Here is a 16,531-nt window from a genome sequence, read left to right on the forward strand (position 1 = left end):
CAAGAAAAATATATAAGATACGTTGGTATACTAAACATCAAAAGCATCTTAAAAATCGCAAAAATAAGTACCATAAAAAGTTTAAAGCGACTAAACTACCATTTTATTATGAGCAATACCAATTATATTTAAACAAATTTAATGAACTCGATAAGTTACTCTACGCAAAATACGTTAATTACCAGGGAGCTAATATGAAAAAAAAATCCGAAAGCATTCTGGAGTTATATTAAATCCAAATCTTCGAAATCCAGTATTCCTGCGTCTGTTTTTTATAAGGATAAACATGCAAGTTGTCCCGAGGAAGCAGCCAATATTTTTGCCCAGTTTTTTTCCTCAAATTTTGTCTCTGACTCAGATATTACCCATGCTAATGCCTTTATTCCTGAATGCCTACCTGCGTTTGGGTCGCTTATAACTACTTTCGGAAGTGGACGTTGGTAGTTGTATTGATTCACTTAAAACCTCACATCTTATGGATCCTGATGGTCTTTCAGCCATACTTTTTACATTGCATTAATTCAACCATTGACACTGATTTTTAATATGTCTTTAGCATCGGGCAAATTTATTGATGATTGTTAAAAGGCTCATATAACCCCGATTTTTAAAAGTGGCAACAAAAATGATGTATGATTTCAAAGTTAACCACAGTTGCGAAAATTTTCGAATGTGTTATTAAGGAGAAATTGGCCCCTATTATGAGTTGCATTCGATCTTCGACTGTGGTCGAAAGTGCTGATCGAACGAATTTTTATTTAGTATTATGGCGCTCATTCGATGAAGAAGAGCGCTATTGTGAATTTCGCTCGTTTAGGTTGTTCACAATAGTATATTTCTGTCAGCTGAGATGGTTTGTTTACAAATTGAGCAAATTAAAATAAAAGAAAAACCGAGTTGATTAAAACGTAAAACTAAATAGTTTGTTTACAAATTTGTATAAATAAAAATAAATTAAAAAGAAAACGAGTTGATAAGAACTTAATGAAAATGAGTACGACGGAGTTGTGGTTTGACGATTCATCAGAAGATGAAAGCTTAGTGGAGCTGCCAGAAATAGGAAACGGTTGAGGGACGCTTCCAACCCCTTAGAAATGGATTACACTGCGTAAGTGTGGCCTTCCAAAAAGGTTTTGACATACATATGTAACATTTAGGAAATTTGTTTAAAGATTTATAAAAAACATCCGAGTATCTAAAGAGGCGTTTGTGGACCTGCTGACCACTACAGAAGACCTGCTGAATCAATGCACCCGAGCGAAATCTATTCCGCATGTTTTAAAGCTAGCAACAGTTCTGCGATTTTGTGCTCAGGGATCGTACCAACTTAGCATTGGCAATGAAAATATGCTTGGACTTGCACAGTCCACGGTGTCTGTGGTGCTATCAGAAGTGCTAGATGTTCTGGAAAGTTTCATTTGCCAAATATGGATAAAATTCAATTACACAGAGGCTGAACTGCAACAAGCAAAATCACATTTTTATAACAAAAGTAGAATTCCAGAAATAATCGGCTGTATTGATGGCACACACATTAAAATTGTCGCACCTAGGAAGGAACTGCAGCATTTGTATTATAACAGAAAGGGATTCTTCAGCATTAATGCTATGGTTGTAAGTGTACATATATACATATGTGTTATTAACTTCTGATTCTAAATGTGTATGCTTATGTAATTTTGAGGTCTGTGATCATACAATGAAAATACGATACATAAATGCCAAAAATCCGGGAGCGACACATGATTCTATGGTTTTTAATATGTCGTCATTGAAAACACAATTAGAGCAGCAACATCTTAATGGTCCTCGAAATACTTGGCTACTTGGTATGTAATCAAAACTAAGCCAACATGTATTTCCTTTTTTATAATAATTTTCTCCGCCTTAGGTGATGCTGGATACGCTCTGAAACCTTACTTAATGACGCCGTTCAGAAAATCTGAGGAAGGATCTCTACAAAGGGCATATAACAAACAACATGCCAAAGGAAGAAGTATTATTGAGCGAACAATTGGAGTTTTGAAGAATAGGTTTAGATGTTTGTTGCAGGCAAGAGCTCTTCACTATACTCCAAAAAAAGCAACACAAATTATAAATGTGTGTGCAGCTTTGCACAACATTTGCTTGTTTTATAATGTACAAATCCTCGACGAGGAGAAGTTTTCAAATGTGACTTATGACGATGATGTCGGAGACGTTGAAGTGGAACCTGTTGACAACTCACAAGCAGAAGACATAAGAAATGAAATTTTAAGAACATTATAGAAAACATGATTAAAAAATATTAAAAACCAGTTACGCCAAGGTTTCTTTTATTAAACTAAAAATCTTTTTGGTTTCATACACATGTATGTAGGTGCATTACATAAAAAATTATCACAAATTCATTTCCTTATTTTAACGTAACGTAATCGTAATTTAAGTTTAAACAGTCTTTCTAAATTTATCATACAGAAAAAAATAGCTCATTAATTCATTTATCTTAAAGTTAAACAGTCTTCTTAATTCTAATTATATAAAAAAAAAATATCACGTCAATTCATTTTAGGCACTTAGATTAATATAAAATTATGTTCTTGGCAGCATTTGTTTCTTTACCTCCAAAAGCGCAACCTTTAGTTGTAGCTTTGCTCTCCGATCCTTCTGGCTTTGAAGAAATTCATTTTTGAAGATTTGTAATTTTTATTTTTTCAATTGTAAAAGTTCTTTTGCTGTGTCTTTTTTTAAGTAATACATTTATCTCGTGTACTTTTCAGTTTCTAAAGCACTTTTTTTAATGTCCTTTATATTTGTAATCATCTCCTCATAGAACCTTTTCTGGGCATTGGTCTGCGATTCCAGCAACTTCAACCTCTCTGTCTTGTTGCACTTTCTTGCTCTTGGTTTCCGTGCTGAATTTTCCGGAACTGCATTATTGTGGTCCTCATCGCTCAATCCTAAATTGTCTATTGATTGCAGGTTTTCATCTGATGGAGCCGCCTCTACCGAATCTAGGCGTTGGTCATCAGCAGTTATATCCAGGCCGAATTCTGCTCCCGGTGGGTTCACACAGGCGTCAAGCTCAAGCAAGCCAATTATGGCCTCCTCAATATTTGTATATGCTTGTAGTCTGTTCGGTCCTCCAACTGTTGCTCGGTATTCAGCTTTGTTTTGCGCTACTTTCTTTTTAGTTTTGGCCTTCATGTCAGCCCACACCTGAAAAGACCAGAACTAAAATTTAGTTATACAGAAATCAAAAACGACGCAGTTCACCTTAATCCATTTTGCCGTCGTTCGTATCTTCTTCTTCTTAATTGGCGCTGTAACCGCCTAAGCGATTTTGGCCGAGTCCAAAACAGCACGCCAGTCATTTCTCTTCTGTGCTAACTGACGCCAATTGAAAATGCCAAGTGAAGCCAAGTCCTTCTCCACCTGGTCTTTCCAACGCAGAGGAGGCCTTCCTCTTCCTCTGTTACCAGCATCGCGGCCCGCGTTGAATATTTTCAGAGCAGGAGCGTTTCTGTCCATCCGAACGACATGGCCAAGCCAGCGGAGCCGCTGAATTTTAATTCGCTGCACTATGTCTATATCGTTGTGAAGCTCATACAGCTCATCGTTAAATCGTCTGCGATATTCGCCATCACCAACGCGTAAAGGTCCGTAAATCTTTCGCAGAATCTTTCTTTCGAAAACTCCAAGAGCCGCCTCATCAGATGCTTTCATTGTCCATGCTTCCGCGCCATACACCAGCACAGGCATGATGAGTAACTTATAGAGTGTGATCTTTGTACGACGAGAGAGGACTTTACTTCTCAATTGCCTACTCAGCCCAAAGTAGCACTTGTTGGCAAGAGTGATTCTCCGTTGGATTTCAAGGCTGACATTATTATTGGTGTTAATGCTGGTTCCCAAATAAACGAAGTCGTCTACTTTTTCAAACTTGTAACTGTCAACAGTGACGTGGGTGCCAAGACGCCTATGCTCTGACTGTTTGTGTGATGACAGGAGATACTTCGTTTTGTCCTCGTTCACCACCAGACCCATTCGCTTTGCTTCTCTATCCAATCCCGAGAAGGCAGAACAGACGTAGCCCTTGTTTTTACCGATAATATCGATGTCGTCGGCATACGCCAGCAATTGTACGCTCTTATAAAGTATTGTGCCTGAGCGGTTCAGTTCTGCGGCTCTTATTATCTTCTCCAACATAAGATTAAAGAAATCACACGAAAGGGAGTCCCCTTGTCTGAAACCTCGTTTGGTATCAAACGGCTCGGAGAGGTCCTTCCCTATTCTGACGGAGCTGGTGGTATTGCTCAACGTCATTTTACACAGCCGTATTAGTTTCGCGGGGATACCAAATTCAGACATCGCGGCATAAAGGCAACTTCTCTTCGTGCTGTCGAAAGCGGCCGTCGTTCGTATAGGTGGTCCTAAACAATTGAGTTCTTGCGTAAATTCTTCCCATTTTTTTGCCGCATTAACCTTTGAGCAAATCCCTTTTGCAAATTGACGATTTTGTTCCATCATTGAAACCAGCATTTCCAGTTGTTGTTTGGTACTCACGACCTTAGACCTGCATGAAATTAATAAACATTGTTTAAAATTACTGTTTAGTCGCCAAAAAATAAAAAAACAAACGCAAAATACTTACATTATCAGCAATTTTCTCACACTACGCTGCATCATCGAAAGCAGAATTCTGCTCGACTGAAAATTCGATACTCAACGAAAATTTCGACAGGGTTGCATATCTCATAATACCAATTTTACATTCGATCTTCGATAACCAGCGAAGATCGAAAATCGAATGCAACTCATAATAAGGGCCATTGTCATTCTCAGTTGGCAGCTTAATTAGTCCAAACCAACATGGTTTTCTTAAAGGAAGGTCCACAGTCTCCAATCTTGCAATTATTACGGAAGATTGTCTGTCTGCTTTTCAAGCAGGCCAGCAAGTCGACACAATATATACAGATTTTTCAAAGGCATTTGACAGAGTTTCTCACAAGGTCTTCGTGTCTAAATTATTCTCCATGGGTTTCAACTCTAATTTTTTGGAGTGGATAAAATCATATTTGTCTGACAGAAATTGCATGGTTGTGTTCGGGGATGTCTACTCACAGCCTTTTATCGCGACGTCGGGTGTTCCTCAAGGTAGTATACTTGGACCACTGTTGTTTATTTTATTTATTAATGACATAGGGCCCTGCTTCTCGTCATCTAAATATCTACATATTATATGCGGACGATTTCAAAATTTATTCTGTCATTAAAAGCATACACGATTATATTGCCCTTCAAGGAGAACTTGTTAAACTACATGATTGGCGCATACGAAACCGTCTTCATCTAAATATAAATAAGTGCTCACATTGTACATATACCAGAAAGCTAATTCCGCTCCCCACGCGCTATCATATTTCTGGATCACCTCTTAATCATGTTAATGAAGTCAAGGATCTAGGTGTCTATTTCGACACGAAACTAAGCTTTTCCACGCATACCGAATATATATTTAGGTTTAAACGCGATTCTATTGCTTAAACTTAGTCTTTATTCAAGAGTTTTATAGAATACTTATCCTCCACGTGTGTGTCGATTCGATGCCAGGTATGGAATAGGCCGAATGTAAGAACAAATGTAAGAACGAACCGAAGAGCGAATGCGAGAATGACTTAATGTCAAAAACAAGTGTTTGTAAACGCTAATGAAATAAATGGAATGATTTAGTGTTGTACAGCGAACATTATAACACACAATTTAAAGTTATTACAATTCAAATGTAAAGTAGCAAAATTATGAAAATGATAATTTTAGAAATTAGTTATGTTGGTACGCCACATTACTCCCCTCTTAGAAGCCAGGTACGGTAGCAGCAAAAGCGGGCTTGAGTCTATCGATGGTGGTCTTGACATGCTTGCCTCCCATTTCAACTGTGTAGTACTTCGGTGTCCGACGCAAAACTTTAAAGGGTCCCTTGTACGGCGGTGAAAGCGATGGCCGAATGGAGTCATCTCTAATAAATATCGGCTGCCATCAGATAAGGGGAAAGGTCCAACGATGTCAATGTGAAGATGAGAAAAGCGTTGAGTTGGCGTTTTAATCCGCTGAAGTGTCGCACTGTTGTGACGAGTAACCTTTGACCGTTGACACTGTATGCAATTTCGTGCAAATCGCACTATAAGTCACTCATCAAGCCCGTGCTGGTATATGGCGAATTAAAATACAGCGGCTCAACTGGCTTGACCATGTCGTTCGAACGGACACCGACGCCCCAGCTCTGAAAGTATTCTGGCTTCACTTGGCATTTCCAATTGGCGTCAGTTGGCCAAAATCGCTTTGGCGGTTACAGCGCCAAATAAGAAGATAATAGATCTATAAACTTATCAGTCACACAGTGTTATAATCCCGACGAATTCCTTGACGGTGGTACCGGGAGGGGAACGGTACATGACGTTTAGTTTGGGTTAAAGTCTCACACTGATGGGGTTAGGCTTTCGATGCTTCCTCCTCGTAAAATAAACATGCTCAGTAAAAAGTTAACAATTTAAATCGACGAATAGTTTTATATAGTTACAGCAGTTAGTTACAACATATTTACCTCTATTGGTTACAATAGTTTTAAGCTATAGTAAACAATTTTTAGTAAGTTATTGGTTTTGAATTTCTTTTTTTTGTATGGGCCCCTCCTTAAATTTCGTTATGGCTACGCCCATGCCCACAAGTCATGCAACAAGCTGTCGTTGAGTGTGGTACCAGCAACACACTTCATCTCTCTAAAAAGCTCGGTTGGTTTGCGGTCACCGAGTGGCATATCTTTGAGCACCTTTTGTAAGCGCCGTTGCTGCCTATCTGTGAAGTGATCATTCACCTTCTGCTTTATGTACTTGAATTTGTCGATTGGAGGTGCTGCCTCGATGATTGGCCTGAGCTCAAGGAGTTAATTTGGCGGAAGGCTCGTCAATACGATGTGGAATTTTCTGATGTCGGAATATACGAGCGAGGCCTGAAACCAGAATTCCAAGGCATAGAAGTAGGCCTTGATGTTCTCCTCACTCATTTGCGGCAGCGGAATTCGTGGTACTGTGCTATAACTTTCGGTGAGCGAACCTTCGTCACCGCTGTTACCAATTGCCATGCTGTCGGTCAAAGGCATGGTGCGTGAGAAGTCCGAATGAGAGGGCTTCTGTAAATATGCGATTGTACAGGCTCTTGCAAACGAATTATCGCGTATACTAAAAAAAAGTTTTTACAAGCGGGTGAGAGGGTTCCTGCAACGTGCAGGCTCTTGCACTCTGTTGCGCCAAAGGTGTGTGATAGCAGGATCCAGAAAGTGTGGCTATCCAAGCGCCACGAAAAGTGTCGTCATTTGGCTCCTTTTAATGTGCGCCGGTGCAGGTACTTGAAAATGACGAGCGGCTTCTCTAAACGTGCTGGTTCATCCAAACGTGCGTGTTTATCAAACGTGCGGGTTACCAAAACGTGCGGGGTCACCAATTTAGGTTTAAACGCGAATCTATTGCTTAAACTTAGTCTTTATTCAAGAATTTTATAGAATACTTATCCTCCACGTGTGTGTCGATTCGCTGCCAGGTATGGAATAGGCCGAATGTAAGAACAAATGTAAGAACGAACCGAAGAGCGAATGCGAGAATGACTTAATGTCGAAAACAAGTGTTTGTAAACGCTAATGAAATAAATGGAATGATTTAGTGTTGTACAGCGAACATTATAACATACAATTTAAAGTTATTACAATTCAAATGTAAAGTAGCAAAATTATGAAAATGATAATTTTAGAAATTAGTTATGTTGGTACGCCACATATAGTTGGCAAATCATACGCGATGCTGGCCTTCGTCCGGCGTAATAGTTCATCTTTTTATGATCCATACACTTTGAAGATGCTTTATATTACTCTAGTAAGATCCAGGTTGGAGTATGCGTCATTCATTTTAAGACCATACCACAATTCTCTTATCAGGCGATTAGAACGGATACAGAAAAAATTTTATAAAATTTGCTTTACGCTCACTGAATTTTAGTGAACCCATTCCCTTATATGAACCACGTTGTGCACTTGATTGCCTTAACCTCTTGGAAAGAATAACCTTCAATGTTCCTACACGTAATTTACGCACATCGTATTTTCTCAAACCAACTATGTATGCTCCCTTGATTAGAACCTTAGTGGAGCTAAACAATATTCCAAATTTTGACCCGCCTCTATCTTGTGGAGCAGTTTGTACTTTATTATACAACTATTGTAACTAGTTTTAAGTACTTCTGAATTATAGTCAGTAAGAATTTATTGTTCAATTGACTGAAATAAATAAATAAATAAAATTCACACTTGATCAAGTGTGAAATGCAGCGGAATAGCTGCGCTTGATTGTAGTTGGCTTAACAAATGAAATAGTGGAAAAAGCAACAAAAATTCACAAGGCGAACTTAGCACAGTGCGTAGGCAACTGGCTGAGCCAGTGGGATCGTCAGTTCGAATCCTACTGAAAGAAGTCTGATGAGGAAATGTGGTGATTTCCGAAATAGATATCACTTCTAGAATTTTTTCAAAACTATTATTGCTTTTCCACAATAAGTTTTTCATTAAAAACGGCCTCAAGCTCAATAAAAATTGTTGAATATAATTGTTATAAGTCCACAAAATAACAAAAAAAAAATTTAAAAGAATTTAATGAAAACATGAGATATTTCATCTCTGAGGTCCAAATTTGTTAGAATAGGTCCTGTAGACACGAAGAACGTTTTTTTTTTTTAAAGCAAACAAAAGTTGGCTTGAGTCCTCTATAGGTTTTCCGTGTTCAAAACAAAATAAACATCAATGGTCAGAAAAAGCTCTAGAGTCGCGAAACAACGATTTAAAGAGCTACAGTGCAAGTGCAACAGAAAAAAGACGAATGGAGATATATTCAATAGACTTTTGATTAGTTCCGACCCTGTTGTATCAAGTATGAGAAAACTACCCAAAAAAAAATTGCAGGATTTGCCGAAAGAAGCACAACAGTTGTTAATTATGCAGCCTTATAGCGATGATGAAGATGTTGATAGTGATGACAATTACGCAAGCGAATATAATGATTATTGTTATTAAAGGTTATATATTCTAAATTACTTTCAAGGCTTAACAAAATTTGTACAATTCGGATTCATTATCATATAAAACATTACCTAAAAAAGTGATGATGTGGGTGATGTTGATGAAGAAAATAGTAATGAAGATAATGATGAGGATAATTATTATAATGATATAAGGGGTGGTTAACTTGTAATTAATGATGATTAGGATTTTAAATAATAAAAATTATTTATGGGAGTAACAACTAAATTTTAACTTTTCTCGCTCTTTGGTAACGCCATAAAAACCTACGTAAAAACGAAATTCCCACTAAATTATTTTCGGATTTGTCTTTTCTTTACTTCATTTCGTGCTAGTTATAAAAATACATCAAAGTATTTTAAATTAAATGTACGTATGAATTGATCTCCACTTTCAGGGTCCGGATGGACCCTGATCCACGCACGCTCACGTTGATGGTTTTGTAAATCACGCACACTCACGTCCTGCTATATTTTGTTCAATCACGTTCACGGACGTTCACGCACGGTTTCTCACGGACATTTTTTTTATATAAATAGCATTTCATATAAATAGGCTTTTATCACACAAGTATTATTACAAAAGCTTGGCGGAACGCTAAGCAAGGGCTGAAGGCACTATTATTATTTTAACAAATTTCAGATTAGGGTTGCCAGATTTTGAAACGGAGAAAAGAGTACATTTATATTTTCGGTAGAAAAAAAGCAGTACAAGACCTAAAAAAGAGTACAATTTTTATTTTTTATTTTTTGTGCAATTTATTGTTACAAATTACCATTACTTAGGTACAAATAAACAAAGATATTTTAGAAATCTTTTTCAAAGCAACAATAAATGTTAAAAATAAATAACTAAATGGGCTGGCTTTCCAATAAGGGCGGTCGTTAAAGAGATGGTGATCAAAGGGGGAGTGGGCGTAGCACCCAATTGTGATATTTGGCGATTTTCTAAAGCGTCCCTAGGGACCCATAGAGGGCCTAGGTGGTCGGGGGTGCTACGCCCACTCCCCCTTCGCTCACCACCTCTTCAATGACTGTCCTTATAGGAAATTTTCCCCAACTAAATTCTACAAAAGAATTCCAAACTCTTTTTGAATATATGGCCAGTGTTTTAATTTAAGCCTTATAATTAATTCAATATTTTTCTGATTTTTATACCCGAGCGCTCTGCACCTACCTTGCTACGACCATGCCTACACCTTTTCACTATCACACTTAACTTTGCTTACTAAGTAGTGTTTGCCACAATATGAATGGCAAAGTACAGGGCGTAAGATAATAACTGTCGCACAGGTTTTTTGAAAAATAAAAGGGTCCTTTATAGGTGATGCGAAAAAGAGTATTTTTTGTTAACTTTGTAAATACTTTACATTAATTTTATTAATTAGTTTTAAAATTTTAATCCATATTTGCATTTGTCAGCTTTGGGAGACAAGTTCATGCGGCACTCACGTCTGTATGGGTTGGTCGCCCTCCTAGTCACCGGTTCGGAGTCTTTTCGATTTCTGAGTATGAGGCCTTATGTTGGACAAAAGATGAAGTATAAAGAACCCAAATGGGGGAAATTAGCCTATATTTACAGAAGATATGTAATAAAGTAACCGATGAAGACTTGCGTGCCGCTTGCGCTTTTCTCCCAAACCCGCTGGTAAACCCAAATGAAGGTTAAAATTTAAAAACGAATTAATAAAATTTTCGCAAAATCTATAAAGGGCCCTTTTATTAAAAATAAAAAAAAACTGTGCGACAGTTATTATTTTACAAGCTGTATATGATAAAATATTAATAGCTGGAAAAAGGAGAAGAAACGAAGTACAAAACTAATAAAGGAGTACATTTCCATATATTTTTTTGGGAGTACAAGGGAGTACATTGCAATAAAAAGGAGTACGTGTACTCCCAAACGCAGCACGTCTGGCAACCCTGTTTCAGATATACTTATGTATCTAATACGAGTATAAAAAAGAATTGGTATCAATATTCATTCAAGGTATGTAATTTTAAAATGACATTAGCTCATATTTTTGTTTTAAAATAATATTTTGTCGAGGTTTTCACCAAGCAGTCGTGTCTTTCTTCCAGAATTCTGCCTGACACAGAAAAAACTCTTTCACTAGTTGCTGAGCTAGCTGGTATGTTTAAAATTTGCATTGAAAGACTTCTAAGAATTGGTAAATCTTTAGCTTTCTCCCAAAATTTTAAAACATCGTCACAACTTTTGTTTTCCGATTTTTTCAAATAAATCTGTATTTCCGTATTAATTTATTCAAAAACAAAAAACTGTTTCTGCAGATTCATTTGTTGCATCTTTAAATTTGTCAAGAGTTGCACGGGTTTTTGCCCTTTTCGAGGTAGAAGGAATGTCATCATGCAGAATTTGGAAATCGTGCTGAGGGCGAGCACTTTTTTCTTCAAGTTCATTTCTACGTAAGTTATCTTCAAGCATTGCCTTTACTGTCCCTATTATATGTTTGCGCTGTTCTGCAGATAAAAACTGTAACTTTTTAAACGGAGGATTTAAAAACAATCCCAGAAATTGGACTGAACTTGGTTGCAATATTTTATTTAAAGCAACAGCTGTTTTCTTCAAATCGATAATGACTTCAGAAGCAGATGCATTCGCCTAACAATGCTTTTGTAAATTTTCAGAACACATCTTGAAAGGGGTCAGAAATTCTAACAATTTTCCAATAAAATTGAATATACTCTAGATAGTTTTTGAAGCTCATTTCTTCCTTTAATAACTAGCCGGCCACGGATGCGCGAGGCTTCGCCCCGCGCTGTATGCATGCATATGTATGTACGTATTCGGAGAAAGAAATCATATGTCATCATGTACTTCGTTTATTATATACTTAAAAAATCTTCTCTAAGTCCGTTCACGGTGAAGATCTTATAGTTTTTAAACAGGTGGCAACTGTACTCGAAAAAATAATACATTATTACACATCTAGAGGCTAAGTCTTTTCATTTGACAGTAACGGTGCAGAACTGACGCCAACGCTTATTAGGATTGAATATAGTAATTTTCTTATTTGGTGGTAACCCTATTCAAAAAATAAGATATTAGTGATTTTCTAGAGACCAATCGCTTTCATTTGACACCTCATTTTTTGTAATGCAACGAACGGTGCGGATCTTATAGTTTTTTAGACAAATCAAAATCAATTATCAAAATTCTAAATAAAAAAGGTCACTCTCCAAATCTCGTCAGTAGTTCGAGATTACCGCGTGCATAGAATCTCGAACTTCCTTTATACGATGTATAGATTGTTGAACTGGGCCCAATTGCACCAACGTCTTATCACTTATCACTTTACAACTTTTGGATAAGCGTTTTTTTGTAAAGTAAAGTTAATAAGTGTTGCGCTTTTTACTTATAAAAAAAAACTTATCAACTTATAAAAAAATTAGTAACTGACAATTTTTTTGGATAAGTCGATTTGATAACCATTTCACAGCCAATTTCTTTTGCTTTTCAAGTAGAGAACTTTTCGAATAATGTGCTTTGCTAAAATGATTAGCGTTTCTTAATGGAAAACGAAGGCTTAGCAAGCCCATGTGCGATTTGATAAACATTTTCAACTTCTCTTTTTTTCTTACTATGTCGCGCGCACAAAGCAAAGCCCATAAATTGGCAGTCTTAAAAATTATAATATATATAATAATATATATGGGAAAACCTTAAAAACAGGTAACCTTTGTGTTATTTAGCTTTATTTTCACTGTTGTAAACTAAATCAAGCTGGTTGCTTTTGGATATAATTCATTGACGTAACCTTGAAGCCTCAAAAAAAATTTGGATTGATTTGCTGCATAACTTTTGAAATATAGGTGTTTAAATAAAAAAATAATAATGAAAACAAGTGAATTTTTTATGTAATTTTTAAGTATGTCATAACTTTTGAAGCACACCATATTCTGATTTGAAATTAAATGGGCATTTAGCACTTATGTGTACACTTCATATGTAGTAGGTGAGAAAAGTGTGCATTAAAAAATAACTAAATGGCAAGTAGCTCAAAGTCTGTAACTCCGCATTTCACAATTTTCAAAATTTTCGGTTTATCGCGTATAGATTTTTAAGCATTTAATTTTAAGAACTTTTAAGGTATGTATTGTATTCTACAAACAATTACGAATAATTTGATATCTTAGCAAGAGGTGTGCTTTCAGAATAAACTAACTTTTAAAGATAAGATATTCTGCGATCTTGAGCGTAATTTTTATTTCAAAAACACCTTAATTGAAGGCACATTTGGAAAATACGTCGAAACGATCTAAATCTTTCTATAACTGCTAGTTCTTATAAAATTATATATGCCTGTAAAATGCTTCAACAAATTTTTCTCTAGAAGTGTGTAAAAACGCTGATTTACTACTTTTAATAATGCTCCTTCTTTTAGTCAGAATATTTCGTGAGTGGTATCAAAGCAACTTTTTTCGACAAATTTTCTGATAGTTGCTCTTACTTAATTGGAGCCTTCTACATGGTGTTCTGAGTTTTACCCTATTGGCTCCACTTTTCGAGATAGCGGTATTTGAAACTCTGCTTAAATTTTAACTATTTTATAAAAAAGTCCCTGAGTTTTAAAGATATTTTACTAAAATTTTGCACGTAACCGTGTTTTAATATTACCTTAACTATTCCATAAAATCATCGAAATCGGTTCACTAAAATAGGGGTACAGCGGTGCTGGGCAAGCGCGGAAGCAAAAAGTTATCGGAAGGGGAAAACGAAGTCACCAGAATAGTGGGATTGTATGTGTGACAGTCATGGAAAATGAGTGTGCATTGTGCCATTTTCGGCCCTTTCGGAAGCAGCCGGTACCTTCAGCACAATTGATTGATTTTCGGCACTATTTTTGAGTAACTCAATGCAACTAATAAATATTTCTTTCGGATCCGCAACTAAAAATATTTTTTTACATTTAATCGTATGTGCTTAAACTGATAAATGATATAAACATAGAAACGCAAGCAGAAGAATCTGGCTTCCACATTCGGCATATGCGCTTAACATTTCTGTGTAAACAAATTTGTCGAAATTTCATCTCTAAAGCAAATATTAAGTATCATTTAATATATACTTTAGATTTAAATAATCATTTTTAGTGGTGGGCGAGTCCGAGATGTTTAAATGATCGAGATAGTAAATTCAATTCGCGTAGATTTTTGAGAACTTTTTTCGTTGAAGGTGTTGAAGCTTAATTTAAAATATTGGAATAAAAAACAACAACGCTACACGCGCATTCATCCATTTAATATAAAATGCGAACGTTCGTTATATGGAAGAAAGTGCGCAACACCGCAAACAGAAAAATTCAAAAAATCAATGGTATTTTCTAGACACTTCAAACTTGTACCTTATTATACTAGAATGAATGGGCTACAAAATTGTTAACCCAAAACATGTCTACAAATTCTGAACAAAAACTGTGAAAATTTGATGAAAATTTTTTGATTTTCTCATTCTTTCAAGGTTTTATTTATTTGCAAGGTTTTTCTTTGTTAATGTGCTACAATTTTATAAAAAAAATAATTAAAATTATTTAAAAAAATAAAATAAATACCGGGTGTCAGTGTAATTTTGTCAAAGATGAAGACAATGATGATAAAACATTAATAAACTATATAGGTCAGTTCATATTATTGAACATAAAATGAGATCACTATCGATAAAATGGAAATCCTCAAGGGAAAGTTATAATTTCAACGCATGGAATTTACATACATTTTTTTTACTTTCAACCCCCGAATTGCTCAATTACTTCTATTTCTGCAGGATCGCCATTAGGTAAATTGCATTTCCAAAGATTTTTTCAAAATAAATAGCGATGAGGGATATTTCACCCGCCGGTGATAAGAAATCGCAATCACCATAACGCACATCACTAATAACAGTAAGTTCACAATTACGTTTACATTCAAAATTACAATTCATAATTTCGTTTTGTAACAAATATGAAATATAGGTATATCCATTTACTTAAATGTAAACGGATTATGAATCAAAGTGCTAGAAGAGATTTGAGCGTTTGGTACAAAAAGTATTTTTGATGTTGAAATTGTACTTAAAATCGGCAAATTGTACTTTTGGACATTATAAAATTAATTGTACTGAAAAAAGTACAATTGTACTTAAAATATCAACACTGTTTCACTGGCGCTGTACTTGCTGTAGCGATGCCAGATTTGAGCGTACCCAATTTTTTACCGATAATAACTCATGCGAGGGATTTGGGTATTGGGCATTTTACAAGCCTATTAGGAAGTATACATATCTGTGATCGTATAGAATAGTAGCTTATGTCGGAAGACTGGCTTTAGTATAATGAAACATTCGCAGCATACGATTGCGAAAGACTCACTGGCGCCGAGTCGTTGAAGAACTCTTGGAAAATAAACGTAAAAGACGGTAATGTTAATGGCGATGCTAGCAAGTCAATATTCGTATAACGTTTCATAAAAAAATTCCTTGTGGTTTAAAGAATATAGGAAATGGTACATTTTACTAAAGCCAGCCTCCCGACATAAGCTACTATTTCATACGAACACAAATATATTCGTCTACAAATAATGTTGATTATTTTAATTAAGTCCTAAGATAAGTTTGTGAATCTTATAAGTGTTCTATGTAAGAACCAAAAATCAATACCCTCGCCAATTAGAACTTTTGCTTTAAAAGAAAAATATACATAACGCATTTACTCAATACTTGGTCTGGCATCACTGTTTGAGCATTGATGTACTCAGTTCACTGTTGCCAGGGTCGTGCATTTTGCTGTAAATTTAGTGCTTTTGGGAAACCAAAAAGCCAAAATAATTGGAATTCAATGCTTGGTGCGGTATTTAGTGATGCTTTTTTAATTTAAGCACTCCGAATGCATAGGTACATATGTATGTATGTATACACTAATATTATACATTAAGATGGAATTCATTTACTGAATAAAATGTGAGGAATAGGTAAATTAAATATGTTTTGCGTTGTTATAAATGTATTGAAATTAATTTATTAATAAAAACGTGAGGAAATGGATATGTACCCAGTAGAACTTGGGAGCATCGTACGATTGCTCGGTGAGTACTCCCTTGGGAGTATACGAATACTCCCCATTGCTCCCTATGCTTCTGTGTATAAGCATGTAATTTTGTATACTCCCTTTAACATTGGATGTCCTAGGAGGGGGAGTAATCCCTTTTACCTCCTAAACGAGCAATCGGGGAGCACACACAGAATTATCATCCCACAAACCTCCTAATAAAGCAATACGGGAGTACTCCCATAGTTACCTCCCAGAAACCTCCCAAAAAGACAACAAGGGAGTGCACATAGAAAACATCCCATATTCCTCCCGAACGAGCAATAAAGGAGCGCTCCCATTAGAGACATCCCGAAAACCTCCTGTAGGAGTAATAAGAGAGCAAT

General features: G+C 36.0%; 1 protein-coding gene across 1 annotated transcript; it reads left to right on the forward strand.

Annotated features, from left to right (window-relative positions):
* The first annotated feature begins 1,180 nt into the window (after positions 1 to 1,180).
* On the forward strand, positions 1,181 to 2,268 carry LOC118736061 (putative nuclease HARBI1). Its single transcript, XM_036466169.1, has 4 exons — positions 1,181 to 1,614; positions 1,685 to 1,829; positions 1,892 to 1,996; positions 2,111 to 2,268. The coding sequence occupies exons 1-4, from the start codon at positions 1,348 to 1,350 to the stop codon at positions 2,266 to 2,268; spliced, it is 675 nt and encodes a 224-aa protein (XP_036322062.1). The 5' UTR covers positions 1,181 to 1,347.
* The last annotated feature ends 14,263 nt before the right edge of the window (positions 2,269 to 16,531 follow it).

The sequence above is a fragment of the Rhagoletis pomonella genome, unplaced genomic scaffold (assembly GCF_013731165.1).
Source record: "Rhagoletis pomonella isolate Grant_MI unplaced genomic scaffold, Rhpom_1.0 Rhpom_scaffold_00003, whole genome shotgun sequence".
Taxonomy (NCBI): Eukaryota; Metazoa; Arthropoda; class Insecta; order Diptera; family Tephritidae; genus Rhagoletis; species Rhagoletis pomonella.

What these genes read in the sequence shown, in the direction of transcription:
- LOC118736061 (XM_036466169.1), top strand. Translation starts at nt 1,348, where the DNA reads ATGCTTGGACTTGCACAGTCCACGGTGTCTGTGGTGCTATCAGAAGTG. An exon ending in TCGAAATACTTGGCTACTTG is followed by an intron (nt 1,830 to 1,891) that starts GTATGTAATCAA and finishes TCTCCGCCTTAG; the next exon opens with GTGATGCTGGATACGCTCTG. An exon ending in ACAACATGCCAAAGGAAGAA is followed by an intron (nt 1,997 to 2,110) that starts GTATTATTGAGC and finishes ATGTGTGTGCAG; the next exon opens with CTTTGCACAACATTTGCTTG.